General features: G+C 34.7%; 1 protein-coding gene and 1 long non-coding RNA gene across 5 annotated transcripts; one reads left to right on the forward strand and one right to left on the reverse strand.

Annotated features, from left to right (window-relative positions):
- The first annotated feature begins 8,364 nt into the window (after positions 1 to 8,364).
- Positions 8,365 to 12,032, forward strand: LOC145163538 (putative F-box/FBD/LRR-repeat protein At4g03220). The gene is made up of 3 exons (XM_079082373.1): positions 8,365 to 9,363; positions 11,203 to 11,382; positions 11,889 to 12,032. The coding sequence occupies exons 1-3, from the start codon at positions 8,365 to 8,367 to the stop codon at positions 12,030 to 12,032; spliced, it is 1,323 nt and encodes a 440-aa protein (XP_078938499.1).
- Positions 12,033 to 12,118: 86 nt separating this feature from the next.
- LOC145162325 (uncharacterized) lies at positions 12,119 to 16,480 on the reverse strand. Of its 4 annotated transcripts, none has more exons than XR_013739040.1 (9): positions 16,000 to 16,480; positions 15,753 to 15,921; positions 15,254 to 15,480; positions 14,987 to 15,102; positions 14,839 to 14,878; positions 14,589 to 14,651; positions 12,702 to 14,036; positions 12,486 to 12,594; positions 12,119 to 12,392 (listed from the first exon to the last, which is right to left on the reverse strand). It is a non-coding gene; the product is annotated as an uncharacterized LOC145162325 (long non-coding RNA). The 4 variants fall into 4 exon arrangements; XR_013739039.1 differs by having other exon boundaries at positions 12,702 to 12,924; positions 13,120 to 14,036; positions 14,987 to 15,480; XR_013739038.1 differs by having other exon boundaries at positions 14,987 to 15,480.
- Positions 16,481 to 18,130: the final 1,650 nt, after the last annotated feature.

Genomic DNA, 18,130 nt, shown 5'->3' on the forward strand with positions numbered 1-18,130 from the left:
GTCCGAACTAAAATTTAAATATAAAATTGATTATTCTTAAAATAGGACAAAATGCAGAAAAACTCAACCATTTATTTATGAATATTCAGAAAACCCTTACATATTGTTTGCATAAAGAAAAACTCTTATATTTTCATTTACCTTTTAGATTTACCAATATATATATATATATATATATATATATATATATATATATATATATATATATATATTAAAGAAATTACCAATTGTTTTGTGTCATGACATTTATCTTGTTTGTTTTTAGGTTGACATGGAAAAAAAAATAAACGACGTAACTTATTTTTGCTTGAGTAAATGTGTGAAAGCAAGAACGATCTGCGCAGACAAGGTTTGAAAACTCAAACCTTGAATTAACTTAAGATCAATGTCTACTGCTAATGAAGATCCAGTCAAGTCTGGTAAACCAATCTTGTCTCAGAATAGAGATATTCAACAAAGTATTCAATATATGAATAATTAGTAAGTAATAACAATGTAAAGTGATTTTAGAACAATAAGAATGTAAAAAAAATGATTTGACTGAATGATTCTTGGTATTGATGTGAAAGAGAATGTTGCACTGATGCGTATATAACACAAAGGTTACAATTCCTTAAATAGACAAAGGATGACAAATAAGACAAATCTGCTAAAGTGCATGAACTAAAAGACAACTGAAGACCAACAGACCGAAAAAGCCGCATCTATTGATCTTGTTCCATGTGTTGTACAATAAAACAACGACTAAGGGACAAACTAGTACTAGGAGCATTTAATGCACATTACATACTCATATATCAAGTAACAAAAGAATGCATCTCGGAGAGGTCTTCACTTCGGAATTGGCACCATCTCGGAACACTTCTCAATTCGAATTCAGATTGCTAAGGAATCATTTTTCATGTATAAACAAAATGATAGTTAAGTAAATGGTATATTCATCAAATTCTACATTAGACAAGTGGCAACGTCACTTATTTACGTTTTCATGTTAACCTAAAAACAAAAAAGATAAATGTCATCTCACAAAACAATCGATAATTTCTTAAAAAAAACCCATATATTTGGGTTAATATGAAAGGTAACTGAAAATGTAAGAGTTTTTCTGCATATAAACAAAAATGTAAGGGATGTATAGAATGTTAGTGAATAAATGGTTGTTTTTTTTTTTTTTTGTATTTTTCCGTTTAAAATATCATATATGCCCAAATTATATATATATATATATATATATATATATATATATATATATATATATATATATATATATTATAAGCATTTTTTCTATATCGAAATCATTAAAATAAAATAAAAATAAAAAATATACCAAATTACCCTTCCCTTCAAAATCATAAGAACGAAGTTGATCATGCCCTTCCTTGCTACAAACCTACAATCACTCTCAACACAACTATATAAATTTAAAAAAGCATACATGAATTGATGATCATCAATTGAATCTAGGGATGTCAAAAAGCCCCGTGGGACCCCGTTTCGTGGCGGGGGCATCCCGTTTGGGGGTATTTACTAAAAAATCGGGGGTGGGGACGGGGGCGGATGCAAGGTTAACCCCCATTTTAATTTCGGGGGAGGGCAATCCCATCCCCAAACCCCCATGGGAACCCCGTTAAAAAATTATACATATATATATATATATATATATATATATATATATATATATATATATATATATAAATAATAAACAATAACATGATTTTGAGCTTCCAAAATTCAAACAAAAAACAAGTTTTTAAGTTGTTAGTATAATGTTTTTAAGATACCATAACTTTATTATTTTTAACATGTAAAATCCTGCCATAATAATTATTTGTTACGTAAAAAATAATTTCTTTTAGCCCAAACAACAATTGTTTTTAGCCCAAAAAATGTCAGCTCAAAATCAATCGGTGGCGGGGGAACAGGGGCGGGGATGGGGTAATAAGGGGGATTCAGGGGCGGGGGCGGGGTAGGAAGGCTAGACATTTCGTGGGCTGGGCCAAGGACGGGGGAACGAGGAAATTTCGGGGTCGGAGGCCGGGGATGCACTCCCCGTTCTGTTTGCCCCCGTTAACATCCCTAGTTGAATCCATTGCCATGATTCCTATCAAATTCGTCTATTCTTTCTTTTATTTTTTATCAATTTTAATTAGACCTGACAATGAAACGAGTTTGGAGCGGACTAGCTTTGATCCAAACCCATTAAGCAATTTTAAAATGCTAGTCCAAACCCGACCCGTAACCCGCAGGGTTTTGAATAATTAAACTCAGACCCTTATCCACCGGATCAACGGATTTTCAACCATTTTACCCGAACTATTTACAATATTAAGATTAGGCTATGATTATGCATTATAACACATATAATTTCATAATTTTAGAAGTTTTCTTATTTGAATAAATTATTATTTAGTTTTTTAATTCGATGTTTAATTTCAAGATAAGCGAATGAAAAAACATAAATTATATAGGTATGTAGGAAAACCATCTAGACATATTTGAAGAAGCTGTGAGAATTGGATGAAATGGTGAAAACGTCTTGAAGTAAAAAATACATAAATACATAAAAATAATACGGTTATACATTTAAAATTTATAAAAATACATAAACATCTATACAAAAAACTTAAAAAATAAATAAATACGTAAAAATATATAGAAATACATAATACATAAAAAAAATACATAAATATATGTAAAATACTTAAAAATACATATAAATACGTAAGAAATATGTTTATACATTTAAAATAAATAAAAATACATAAACATCTATATATAAAAAAAACTTTAAAAAAATACATAAATACGTAAAAATGCATACAAATAAATAATACATAAAAAATAACACTTAAGAATACATAAAAAAAATGTAAAATACATATAAATTGTAACATTCATAAAATTCTTGAAAATTTTAAACTTTTTAAACAACCCAAAAAAGCCATCATTGTTTACAAACTGTTTTCAAAATAAGTTTTACATCAGAGAAGTCCCAAAATCATAACTAAAAAAAACATGAGGAGGTGCACGATCACGCCTTCGCCTTGTCGTAATCCCCTGAGGTATCTGAAACACAATCCAAAACTGTAAGCCTAAAGTTTAGTGAGTTCCCCCAAAATACTGATACATAACAAATAACACAAATATAATAACATGTTATGGTTCCACAACTTAACATACTAGATTACTCTTGAGCCCACAACATAAGTCTGGCTTGCCCTCGGCCCAAAACTTATGTCTGGCTTGCTCCCTGGCCTGATCAGTCCTTGGACTGAACACCGCTAAGCCCTCAGTACGAGTCTGACATGCCCTTCCCGGCCCTCAGTCCGTATCTGGAATGCTTGTGAGTCCTCAGTATGAGTCTGGCATGCCCTCCCTGGCCCTCAGCTCATATTTGGCATACTACAGGGTTTGTTGGCTACAACATGGATCAGTACAACCTCAACCCAACCTATACAATATGTCGACATATAACAAATAATATTATATATAGATAATCAAACAATATCACAGGTAGTCCTACTGGTATACCAGACTAGCATTTCCAATCTAGCATGCATATCTATCCACACTCAGCATATCAACGAATATCAAATTCTCAACCAATGGGCGGGCCTTGGTTCCTTAGACCCGTAAGTAAAGTGAGAAAAACTCACCTCACAAGAAGTGCAGAACTGATAACATCTAACTCTGAATCTTAGCTCCCGACTCAAATACCTACAACCACCATGTGACCAATTCCATTGAACCCCGAAATACCCAAAATGCCCTCAAGTCAACTTGGTCAACCATGGTCAAAGTCAAAGGTCAAAGGTCAACAGTCCATGTTGACCCAATTCGTCGAGTGCACCCACAAAATCGTCAAGTTCCCACAGTACTCAGAAGGTCGGGAAAACCTTAGCCAACTCGCCGAGTTGGCTGGAAAACTCGTCGAGTTTTCCCAGCTTAACACATACAACCCTTTTTATCGAATCTAATGCTTCAAGATGTAGATCTGATACTCTGGGCATGGAAAACCACGTAAAGTTGCCAACTTTACGTTCATGCATGCCAAAAGAAGCTCTAGAACTCATGAAAGGCTTAATAAAGAACTTAATGCATGGATGATGCCTTGAACCTAATAAAGCTTGCAACTTTAAGCCAAATGAGGCCGCAAAATGGCCAAATCTAAGGTGACAACCATGAAAAGCTCAACCCCATGAACAATCCAACAATGAGCCAAAAATATCCCAATAATCTTTCCAAGGAAGAGATCTAAGAAATAAGGAAGCAAGGTGTCGACTTTATACCTCAAAATGAATGCAACAATAGAGGAGGTTCTAGATCTATAGCCTTCCTTTCAATCTAGCCACCTCAAACTTCAAGCTCCTTCAAACGAACACCAAGAAATCACTCTTCAAGCTCATACACACTCAACTTTGGAAGGGGATGCACGAAACTAGGGTTTCTCGACAGAGGAGGCTGGTGAGGAGGCCAACCAAGGGGCTTAAGGCCTTTAAATAGGGTGCAACACCCTAAACATTAGGGTTTCATACTTAGCTGCCAACTCGTCGAGTTGAGGCACCTCGACTCGCCGAGTTGGCTCATTAATATTCGCAGTCCAAAGTCGCCTCAACACGCCGAGTTGATGCTTCTAACTCGCCGAGTTGATCCAAGAAAATGTGCTAAAGGAATCAAATTTCATACCTGAGGATTAGGATGTTACATAAATACGTAAAAAATATGTTTATATATTTAAAATACATAAAAATACGTAAACATATACATAAAAAACTTTAAAAATACATAAATACGTAAAAATACATATAAATACGTAAAAAAAAATGTTTATACATTTATATACTATATTAATAGACATGGTCATTAGGAATAATATATTTTCTATCCTTTAAGAATTTATACTTTGATAATTTTGGTCCTTTTGTGTATACTTTGACAATTTTGGTCCTTGCTTTATATCTTTTAAGAATTTACCACAATACTTTGTATACTTTGATAATTTTGGTCCTTTTGTGTATACTTTGACAATTTTGGTACTTTTGTGTATACTTTGACAATTTTGGTCATTTTATGTATACTTTGACAATTTTGGTCCTTCGCCTGTTGTAATTAGAAATTGGCCACATGTTTTTTTTTTTTTAAATATTTGCCACTTTAAGTTGACCATTTTCGCCTTACTTTTGTCCATTTTTTTCGTCTTACTACTCATTTTTCATTACAGATTGGCCACACGTGTTTTAATATTTCTCACTTTCAGTCTCTTTGACCATTTTGACATTCCTATTGTCCCTTTTCCGTCTATCGATTTGTGGTTCTGTTTTGGACTTCGTTTTGTCATTGTTTTCTCATTGTCATCATTTGTGATTAAAACAAGACACATTTTAGTAATTAATAACGGGTTCAATAAACGTACAAGAACAGCCACAATGGTGACCCGTGGTTCACCACGGGCTCACCCACTAGTTATATATAAATTTAGACAAAATATACAGAAAAGTCTCATTCTCAAAACCTGTTGAACATGTCAAAAAGGATTAAAATGAATAAATTAACCGGTTTCTTAGGCTTTTTTATTAAAAAATTTAAATAGTCGGGACTTTTCTGTTCAATTTTTTTTTTAAAACTTTATTAAAATTTTTCTCAAAATATTGAGACTTTTCTAAAGATTTAACGAATTTAACTTTGAGTCGTTAAATTAAAAACACTTATAAATTCTTGTGAGGCATGAACGTAGCAAATGTGGGTTTTGGTGTCAGGGTTTAGGAGGAAATTGGCCTTGTAAAAAACTAAAAGGTACGTCTCTCTCAAACCCTAGTTTCTCGTCATCCATGCATTACAATATCAATTTCCACTTGCTAACCTTACAATTCAGAGACCTGAGCATTAACTCGAGTTTCATCCATCGGGATGTTTTTACTTTGCAATTCCTTTTAATCATTATCGTGTATTAGTTGATTGGAGGTTCACAGATTAAGATATTTAAACAAGCAAGCGACCATACTATGATCAGGAACAGAGTAGATCTTTTATGTTTATTTCGCTGATGTGTGTGGAGTGGTTAGTATCTATATGGTCAATACTGCATTACTTACAAAAGACTACGACCTCTGTCAAAGAGGCAATGACATTTTGATTATAAGAAGTTCTTAACCCTCTACTGTTCAAATTCTAAGATTGACACGGATTTTTTAAGATTTTTAGTTTTAATTTGTTATTTTTCATGGTGATGGCTATTTATTTGTTTGATGTAATCGTCATTAACACCTCTAATCAAAATAATTATGAAGTTCTTGAAGTTCATTAAATAACGTATTTCACATCATAGTTGTACTATAAACATTAGTTTAACAGGTCATCAGACTATTATTACCCTATTGGAATTGGGGATTTTCTTGTTTCTCCCATTTCATAATTCGTATATCACTTAATTTATATATATTTAGTTGTGTTATATGAAATTACTTTTCTATATTTGTTCTCGTGGTATCAATTCTACTTCTTATGGGCATTTATACACTTGTATCATAAGTGCAAAATTGGTTTCCTAATATGTTTGAAAAGGAAGGCTAGGCGTAGGATGTAGAATTATATCATTGTTGTGGATCTTAACTTCACTAGCAGAAAAGAAAGAATGCATGTCTTGTTTAGAATAACAATCATACACTTATCAGCTAGCTAAAAGATCTATCAAATTTACAAATAACCTTAATACATTTACAGAAGTGGTAAAAATATTCAAGATGTGATTTGATGCGTCAGTGTTGCAAAATAATTTTTGTTCATTAGATCCGCAAGGGAGCCGATGGGACGATAAGACCAGGCTTATAAGCAGCACTACCTGATGCATTATTGATGCTATGTTCTAACCTGTGTTCATTATTTAGTAGGTGTTGTTTGCATTAGGACACAACATGTATAAGAAGTTGTATTCTTCTCTGCTATCCAAGTCATTGTTAGGCGTGTCAAACCCAACAAATAAAGGGTACAAATGACTCCTTAAACACTACTACTATGCACTAAAAACGTAGTACAAGGTAAGTAGGGTCGATCCACAGAGACACGGGACAAGTGTTTATACCTTTTTGCGTAAGGTACAAAAATGGTCACAGAATGGGGGGAATTTATAAGCAATGATTTAAACTATAGAATAAAGCAATAAGTAAATGATTGATTAAGTGAAATAAGTTCAAGATTTGTAAGTACTCCAACTCTATGCAAGACAAATTAGCAATGTGATTTCATGGATGACAAGATATTTGTTTAATTCTATCTAAGTTGGTACTTGAAAGTGTTAACAAGCTCTAACACTTCCCATTCACCACAATAATTAACCAAAACAAGCTCTTTGATTAATCCTAACCTTACTAACCTAATCTAAACAAGCTCTTAGAATTAGATTGAAAGGTTGCTTTAAACTTTATGTGAATGTTCCCAACAACACTCAATACTCCTCACAAGCTCGGGAGTGTAAAAGTGTGTGAAAAGATTTACACTAAATTCATTCAATAGAAATCAAATTAGTGCTTGTTACCTAGTCCAATTTACAAAACAATTACGGATTTTGCAATTAGATAACTTGAATGATCTAACCCTAATTCAAATGGCCAATAAGAATCACAATTAGAATCAAACATTCGATTGAGACAAAATCAAATTCACTAGATAGAAAATTGAAAGAAAACATCAAGTCATATGATTGAAATCACAACTAGAAGTCAAGACATAAAGTTGGAGAATCTAGGGTTCTAGCCAATCATGGCTAGAACAAGATCACAAATCTAGAAAATGAAATTAAAGTTCTTACAAAATGAAATCAAATGTTCCCAAGTGTTAATCTACTTCCAAAAGCTCTGAAAATCGCCTTCTCTTTGCCCAAAAGTCGACCCCCTCTTAAAAAAATTGGTTTTCCCCTTTAAGAATGGTGAAAAACTGCTTTAAAACCCGCATTTACGTTTACACGGCCCGCGTAAATTAACACTGTCGTTTACGCGCCCGCGTAAACGCAAAAATACACTGTGCAGAAATCTACGTTTACACGGCCGTGTAAACGCAAGGCTTCCATTTACACGGCCGTGTAAACGTCTGTAAAGCCAAAATCTTCATTTCTTTGATATCTTGCTCCTCGGTGCTCCGCAAGTCCTGAAATTTTGTCCGCAACTTTTATTTACCTCCTCCAACAATATCCTACCTCCAAAAGTCCCTGAAATATCACAAAATTATTTGAATGAAATTGCCTCATGAAAAATCCCGAAAAACATGCAAAATGCATGAGTTTAAGCCTATATGCAATGTACTTTTATGAAATAAAGCTACAAAATGGGTACATGAAATGCACCTAACAGTCATCAATTTAACTTTTACATTATGAAACGCAGATTATCATTAGATACAGGCCAGATTGTGATTCGTGGAGGCAAAAAAGAAGGAATGATGGTAGAAGATAGATTGAGCAGCTTGCCAGATGAGCTTATTCATAAGATTCTGTTTTGTTATGACATGAAATTTGCTGTTCAGACATGTTTGTTGTCATCAAGATGGAAGCTTGTCTGGACATCGTTGCCCTGTCTCAACTTCTCAAGTCGGCAGTTTCATAGACTAGATAAGTTTGCCAAATTTGTGACTCATGTCCTGTCTCAACGCAACCATCAAATAGAAGTGTCTACCGTAAAGCTACGTTTCCATGCAGGAGTTAATCAGGATTTTGTGAGAAAGATTGCAGAATATGCCTTCTCTCACAATGTCCAACAACTAACTGTCTTTGGTCCGTCCTCATGCCGCCATGTTTACCCTTCTTGCCTATTTAGCTCTCAGTCTCTTAAGCATTTCACATTCACTTGCATTAGTTATACGCGACTTCTCATTACAACTGAAGCACCTTTGGATTTTCCATCTTTAACAACTTTGAATCTTTGTAATATCATATTGTCGGGTGATGTTTTCTCCAAGTGCCTAAACTTAAAGAATCTCACTTTAGAAGATTTCTATGTCAAGGATATGGAAGTATGTGACATCATTACCCCTCAACTTTCTAATCTCAAGATTATCGATGGTCGTTGTTCAAAATCCATCAATGTGATTGCACCTCAACTTCAGAATCTTACTGTAATTAATTGCTCAATCGGGTACTTGAACGCTCCACCAATACTTTCGTCTTTCTGCTACACGTTTCAGCTGTGGCCTTGTAGGCTTGTGCAATTCTCTAATGATCGGTTTCATTCACTAAATAAAGTGACGATCTACTTGTCTAAGTCTAAAGATTATCCAACCGTGCTATATAAGGAGGAAGATGCTCGCATGATTATTAACATGCTTCAACACATCCATAGTGTCAAATATCTTACACTTGACGCAGACACTATTGAGGTATGTTGATATCATATCACTCGTTTATGACATTTAGTTGAACTATGGATAATTGGATATGCCTTGTGCATTCCGAAAAGCATGGCTTATTTTTGTTAATATCCTTTAAGAATGATCTAGAGGCAGTTCTAGCATTTCATATACATGACTTGTTCTCACTTGGACTTCAATCATAGAACATTGTTTCCACCAGTAGACTTCAAATATTGATTTCTAGTACCATGTTTTTAGTCACATGAAAATTGTGTCTGTCTTCTTTTGTTTCTGGAATGCGAAGATTATCTTTTTATACTTACAACAGCAAATTACCAGCTACACATACACTACTGATATATATATATATATATATATATATATATATATATATATATATATATATATATATATATATATATATATAGGGCCGGCCCTAGAGAGTGGGCATGTTGGGCGACCGCCCCGGGCCTCGCCAAATCTCGGGGCCCCTAAAATTTGCTATTAATATATATAGGTTTAGAGGATATAAAGTATAATCTGCAACAAAAAAATAAAACTGGATGTAGTTGAGATGGCTTAGGCGCATGATAACTAAAATCCGTCTGAGAATTGGCCGTGTTCGAACCTTTTCCTGTCCTCTTTCTTTTTTCATTTTTGGAAAAACCTTTTGGAAAATCGAAAAAGAGGCGCCAAAGATAAAGTGGTAAACGAGGAGGCGGGATTTCAAAGGTAAAGTGTTAAACGAAGGGTCGTTGCAACATATATTTTTTTTTTCATCCATATCAATTAGCAAACTAAAAACAGCGAACCCTCATCTTTAATGTGTGTAAACAGTTTTGCTTCATACATCTACCATGAGAAGCAAACTAAAACACCTCTGTTCTTCTACTTTTTATTTTTATGAGCTGATTAAGTTTTTTCATGTGATGATCTTTTAATTTCTAGCTATTTAATGCTTCCAGAGACCTTTGTGTTTATGTTATCATGATCATTAGTTTGCCCCATTTTGTAGGATATTCATAGGAAAGAAGTGTTATGGTGATGGTATTTGGTTTCTATCTTTTCTTGATCTTAGTGGTTTTTTTATTTAGAGTTTTGTGATTGCATATCCGATCTATGATTTTTAATGAGTTGTTTTATTCAATTAAGTTCGTTGCTATCTTGGAGGTTTTTCCATGGAATCATATTTGTTAACCGAGAAAAATAGAATTCGGTGGTGTGTTTGAGTTAATTTAATTATATTGAGAATTTCAGGTCTTAATATTTATTCAAAAAAGCTTTACGAAAAATATAATTATAATTGAATTTAGTCATGGAAATTCCCCCTGAGTTACTAGTTTTGATTTGGAAATCGTCACTTTTTATGGATTTTGTTATCAAATTTGCAACAAGAGGGGTCTACGTTTGTTTACTTTTTGCCTCTGTAAGACTAGAACAACAAGTGTCTAAGTTTATTTGTCCTGTGTTTTTTTTTTGGTATCTAATTTTCTGATTCTTGTTGAACAGTGTAAGAAGATTCATAATAATGTATTGGATTATAGACATAGTTTTCTCGCTAATTGCAAAAGTTCATGATCAGATACATCTAAATCAACTTACCAATAAACTGAAGATGTTTGGCAAGTGTTTTTGAAAGGCGATTTTACATGTATATGGCTATATATTTTCTAGAGAATTTTATCCTGGGAAAGATATTATTATTATTCTTTGCAAGCTTAGTAAATCCATATGGTAATGTTGGTATTGACTTGAAGGGCCTCTTTTTTGTATCTGCCCCGGGCCTCAAATTTGCTTGGACCGGCCCTGTATATATATATATTTGTGCATCTTTTATGAGTATAATGTTTTGTCATTTTTGTGCAGTGTATTTCCTCATTTCCAGATTTGTTATCGCAGCATTCTTCACCCTTTAGCAACTTGATTTGCTTGACTATAGACTACAGTAAGAAGAAGGATGCATTGATAGTAACAATGTCTAGTGAAGCTAGAAACTTCTTCCTCGAGAACTCTCCAAGCGCCACTTTTACCATGAAATTACCCAAGGTACATACTTTAATCAGAATCATATATTCATCCCTTCCCTGTTCATGACCTTGCATTGATTTAAAGTTTATGCATTTCATTCATCCATTACATGTTACTCTACTTGTAAGGGTTATATAGCCCAACGCTTGTATTATCATAATATTGTATCTGTATCTCAGGTTCATAGTAGAAGATGATGGGTGCTTGAAAGTGGCTTTTGTTTACCAATGGATTGGACGATTTGTGGATTATTAGGGGATTTTGTTTGCGTAGATTTGCCTTTTGAGAAGACAATGTATATATTTTTGTTAGCTTTTGTGATGTAATTATGGGGTAAACGTCTTCTTGGGTTTTGTGGTAACACCTTATAGTAAAGGTTTGATGCTTCCGCTATCTATACTTATATTTTAAAAATGTAAATATGCTAGTCTGAAAATTACAAGTTCCCTTCATCTAATGCTTTTTTTTGACAACTTCCCACACATAAATAAACTTAAACGCTACACGAATCTACCCCTATGCAGACGACTTTTTTTAACCCCATGCCGACGACAAGTCGTCGGAATACCCCCGTCGGCATAGGTGGAAAAGCTGTCGGCATAGATGTCGTTTGGATAGCTGCCCCTATATCGACGACATGTCGTCTGCATAAGCTCCGTCAGGACTGATTTTCGAAAAAAAAAATATAAGTTTTATTATTTACTTGTAATGACTACATGTCGTCAAGACAAGGGTAGTATCAATTAAAATCGGATTAGCAATTGAAGGTTAATGACACCATTAAATTTATGTCCAATTTGGTCAAAACAACAAAAGATCGATTTAGTACCGGAGACAACCAAGGATTAACAGGAAGATACCCAAAATCAAATTCTATTCTATTCAACATGAACCATCATACATGATTCACAAACAATTAGTAGCCAAAATCAAAATATGTATTATTCTAGTCATCATCAAAAATCACTTCCTTTTTTTACTGGAGATGCTTCATTCTCATCCCCATTGTCTTCAAGTGTTTCTACTTCCTGCAAATCATAAAGTACACATCAGATTAGATGTTAGCCATTTATAATCACTACAAATCATGAATACACAAAACCAAAAAACCCATGCAATACTTATAGTTTTTTCATTCTCATTTTCATTTTCAGCGTCATTTGGGGTCTCCAAAGCCTTTTGATATTCTTCTTTAAGTTCATCAGCCCTTGTAGTAAAAGGCTTCTTTTACTAAAAAAAAAATAATCAAGATTTGGAACAAAAACTCATTAGATACTTTTCAACAAAAGAGCTAATTCGACATGAAAGAAAAAGAATGTATGAAATTTGCTACTCACTTCTTCTGTCACAGACTTCCACTTTTCACCCCCTTCCTTTGCAACCTATAACTGAAAATATAAACAAAAAATGTTAACCAAATCGATGGAGAAAACTGCACCAAACAACAAAATAAACCGGAGAAAACTATTTGACTGAGGCCGACAGTGAAAAGGGTAGCGCAGCGGTAAAAAAGGTGGCCGGAATCGCCTATGACTTGAGAGAATCAGGAGTTGTGCGGTGCTGCAAATGAGAGATAGATCTGTTTTTTATTATAGATAAAACTCAATACCGACGACATGTCATCAGGATAGACTACACACAGATCGGATGCCCTCTATACCGACGACATGTCATCTGGATAGCTTTCTAGAAACGACATCGTTTTCTTTTTTCTACAACATAAATTACAAATAAATAGAAAATATATTTCGTAACCTTTACCGACGACATGCCGTCGGGATAAGTTTTCCTTTTCGTTTCAGAAAAGGTTTTCGCATATCATCTTGGAATGTTGCGTACGTTTTTTTCAACAAACTCGCCTTACTTTCTCTGCTAGCCCATTGCTTTTCAAAGTTTGTTTGCCAGATTCTATTTCGAGTTACATTGGTCGGGCATCCGGTAATCTGGATCTTGACCCATTCCCTTACAAAACCGCTCCGTTACCAAAATTGATCACGCAATTGACCCTTTCCTGTGCCGCTATCTTCGGATATGTCGACCCAAGCCTTTGCCAACTCGGTTTCTTCTTTTTGAGTCCATCTTCTCGGATTGACCTTCCCTTTTTTTGTTGTGGTTGTTCTTCCGGCTCGGAATCAGAAAGAGTTTCGGTTGCGGGTGTAAAAGACGGTTGAGATTGAAATTGGAATTGGGTTTGGGATGGTTGAGTTTGTGGTTCGGATTGGAATTGGAATTATTGTGGCATTTGGAATTATGAATAATAGCTAGGAACACCATCCATTTGTGGCCAGTAAGGTGGTGGTGATGTCGGATCGTAACCGAAAAGTGCGAACGGGTTGGGAACATTTTAGTTTGGAGCATTTTGCTTAGAAGAGTTTGGATTGTGTAAATTTGTAATGTGTTAAAAGAATGGTATATATATATATATATATATATATATATATATATATATATATATATATATATATAGTGATGTGACCCATGCTTATTTTTTTGTATTGGTTTTTGCTTTGATCGTCGACATTTTTGCCCCTGGGTTAGGTTTCTGTTCTCTGTTACATATGCTTTGCTCCACTCTCGTGATGTTGCTTTGAAGTTTTGGCGTCTGTTGCCCCTTACTATTCTGCTTTCATAAAGTATGCAGGCTCCGTTTGGCATTCTTAACTCTGCTGCATCTGCTAAGTCAAAAACCCAAACAAAAAACATGACATTAAACACAATAAATAGTATGTAATGTCACATATAATAAAAATTATAAAACAGCTGGCAGTTGGTTCCTAAATAGTGTTAAACGGATCCTGCTAAACACATTGAAACATTTTACTTTGGAGAATCTAGCAATTTCACTGATAGATTGGCTGATTTATTTCTCATTTTTGAACAAAATTTGTCTAATTATAAATTAGGTTTTGTTTTTTTATGAATAAATTAACAACATAGGAGCCCAATCCACAACCACAATGGTGGTCAAGATCGCAGAACAATTTGGTGTTTCTGTTTTCTACCTATGATTTTATTTCGTACAAGTGTATGTGACATAAATTAAAGACTCCATAAAAATTTAGTAGATAAAATGTAAAAGACAGGCACTAAATTATTGTAACAAATTATAAAATAGGCATTTAACATATATCAATACAACCCACTTAACACAGATAATAAATGTCTTTAGATATATATTATCATATATCATTCACATAACTAAGCATTAAAAGAAGGAATATTACCTTTTTATTGATATGCCATTATCAACAAATTCCTCCTTGTGTAGTTGAACATTTTGAATCTTGCTGTTGTAGTAACATATTAATATTAGAATTCTAAAATACTTTGTCTGTGCATTTTGATAATATAGATAATATAGAAGGATGTCAACTATTACTTCAAATATGATTAAATGTGCATTGGTGTACAGAGAAAAGTATTATAATTTCGTAACTACATCAGGTATAATAAGTTATAAACCCTAAAACCTACCCTCTTTGCAGAAGTTTGTAGTCTTGCTTTGAAATGGATCCTATCCTCAAAACGCAGAAAATAAATAAAGTGAAACAAAAGAACAGTAACGACTTTAATTGTGGAAAATCAAAAAATGTCAATGAATTAGTGAATACGGAAAAGTTACCTGAAAAAGTTGAAACTAAACCGGGGGCAATCGTGTGCTGAAGCGTATAGAGTGATGATGGTGGTGAACAATGACTTATAGACTGATGGTGGTGGTGGTGGTGAGAAGCCTCGTTTCTATTCAGAGAAAGAAAGACGATTCATACAGATAAAGAGCAATTGCAAATTAGGAGGCATCAGATTCCATGTGCATAAATATCGGTTCATACACACAGTCAAACTTATGCATATGAATACACACAGAAGATGTAAATATGGAGCTTATTACAAAAATTGAGCAATTAGAGTTCCGATTGATCTGAGTCGAGTGTTCCGGTTGCTTTCCCTTTTCTTCTTCACACAGGAATCTCGATTCCGACCACTGCTGCTGGCAACCGACGTCGTCGCACCACCACCACCAGCTAGAAGCCGACTGCAATGGGAGGTGGATTCTCAGGAAGTTTAACTTCTATTCTATTCTCTTTATCAATATGTTGGTCTTTAGTCTTCACCAGTCTGTATGGAAGGAGAAGCATTTATCAATTTTACAACATTACCCTTTTTTGCTTTCTTCACAACCCAACACAAAATCCACTCACCCATCAATGTTTCATCCAATTTTTTTTTATAATATTTCACTTTTAAAGGTTTGAGTAATTTGTAAAAAGGTCTTAAAAAGAAGAATCTCTGGTAGAATATGTCGTTGGATTCATTGTAAACTTATTTTTGCTGGTTTCACCACACATCTAAAGCATAAAGGGACTTGTGAAAGTTAAAAACCAATATACCTGTAAAGCCAAGTCATATTCTTCCCTCATCTTAAATTACCCAGCATGTTCATCGATATGCATACTGGGGTAACCAAAGTCGGAGAGGAGGATACAAACCCAATTCATACTATTGTTAATACTTCTGAAAATGGAATGAAGAAAACCCTTTAACCCAAAATTGATGACTCTGTTCAGCAGAAAACGAAATCATCATTCAAAAAAGCAACACATAAGAACAAAAAAAGAAAAAGAAAGAAACACATACCTGGAGGGAACCGTTGAACAAAGCACAAAGAAAGTGGAAAGAAATACAGGAAAGAACTGAAGCATGGGAGAAAGCACATAGAAAATCGGCAATTGCTGATGGTGGCAAGTGTGCAGATGGTGGCGAGTCTTTGCAACCCTAAAACCCACCCTTCATCTTCGAACTCAGAAGAACATCACCGGGTGACGAAGACGTCGACCTCCTGAAGTGGAGCAGGAGGTGGAAAAAGCGACGGTGGAAAGCGGTTGTTCGTTGCCGCCTTCTTCCGATTTACAGACGAACCGGAGGTGGAATCGATGGAGGTTTGTTGACGACTGTGAATGAAAAGAGGAAAACGCGTGTAATGGAAATCTTTTGGGGGAGATAATGGACTTTTCCCGCCGATTGTTATGATAGTAGACTGAGAGAAGACGGTGGAAGCAATTGTGTAAGCATCCCATTGGAAAGGAAAGGCGGTGAAAGACACCTAATAAAAAATGAAAGTAACCAATGCAACGACAGTTCCGTAAGGAACCTAAAATTAATATGATTATAAATAGTAAATTTGTTTAAAAAAAATCAAAAACTATCTGGTGCCAACGTTCAAATGCTTCCAACGGTCATAATTCAAAATTTTCAACCCCGGTGAGTTCTTACCGTCGGTAATATACCGGCAGTGAATATATATGTGAAGCACGGTGTTTACCACCGGTGAAGTAGGCCACATCGGCTTACGGTCGGTGAGATTGTTATGATACCGTCTAGCCTTAGTAAAACTAAAATTTTGATGCAAAATTTGACTTTTTAAAACATAAAAGGTAAGGTACCAACAATTATGGAGTTATAGTTATGATATATGTTTTCAAATCTCGAGTTTGCATTGTAAAATCATGAAACTATAAATATAAGTCCCTCTCATATGTTCTTTCATTGCAATTACTCACATGTATCAATAGAATCCCGACTAACAATCTCTCGACTATATCGCCTTATTCTCTGTTAATCGCCTTCCCACCACCTCCATTCTTCTCCAATTCAAGATTTGAACTAGATTACCCTCTCTTATCTCACCACTACCCTTTCTATTTTCTACCAGTAAACAACCAACAACCACAACAATCACGCCACCATGTGTGTTATGTTATACGTAGCTGCCACCACCACCATTATTAGCTGCCACCCTCCTCCGCTAGGATCTAAGTAGCGATTCTAGAGAAAGATAATTGTTGTGGTTGAGTATTTTTCAAGTTATTGGATTGTTTGGTGGCAGCGGTGGGTTTATGAGTGGTCTCTCGATTTTTCTTTATAAGATGCATTGATTTCGAAATAGTTAGAGGGAGCTTATAGAATATGTTGGCGTTGTTTCAAAGATCCTAACCAAGATGGATTTCGAGGACGAAATCCAATTTAAATGGTGGAGAGTTGTAACATCATGTTTTGAGACGTTTCTTATTTCAGGATTGTGGACAATAAATGGATCAATTAAAGGACTTGAGCTTCAAGGGAATATGGTTTAGACCCTATTGGATGTTGATAATATTGGTTTTGAGATCCAAGCCCTTGGTTTGTGTTTTGGAGTGAAAGGGTAAAATAGGAAAAGTGATGTTTCAGACTTCTTCCATAAATTAAGGATTTTAGTTCGGTATGTTTTAAGTCAAAAGTAATTAGATAGAATTGTGGGGCTCTTCAATACCTTTCCATGCATAAAAAGTACGCCGAAAACGGATTTGAAATGAAGAAATCATGGTTGTTTGAAGTTGAAATAGAAATTAGGGGTTCTGTCCTACCTAGGGCATAGGAAAGTTATTTAGGGCATAGGAGCTACACATGGCGTAACTAAAATTTACGCAGGGCGTAAATGCTAAAATGTTGGACATGGGTTTAATAACCTACACATGACGTAGGTTATGCTACACAGGGCGTAATCGCGGCAGATCAAAACCCTAATTCTTCGGTTTTGAGCCCTATTAAGGGCTCTAACTTATAGGAAACCCTCTCATGACCAACCTCCATAACCTAATATCATTCCTTGAGAAACCCTAGCCTCCTCCAACTTGTTTTGAGCCTTGACATCATTTATGAGCTTATTTCTCCATTAGAAGGTTGAATCTTGAATAGCAAAGTCTTAGCAAAGTGTATAGAAGAAGGGTTC

Source organism: Lactuca virosa, chromosome 3 (genome assembly GCF_052849685.1).
Source record: "Lactuca virosa cultivar CGN04683 chromosome 3, Lactuca_virosa_CGN04683_v6, whole genome shotgun sequence".
NCBI lineage: Eukaryota > Viridiplantae > Streptophyta > Magnoliopsida > Asterales > Asteraceae > Lactuca > Lactuca virosa.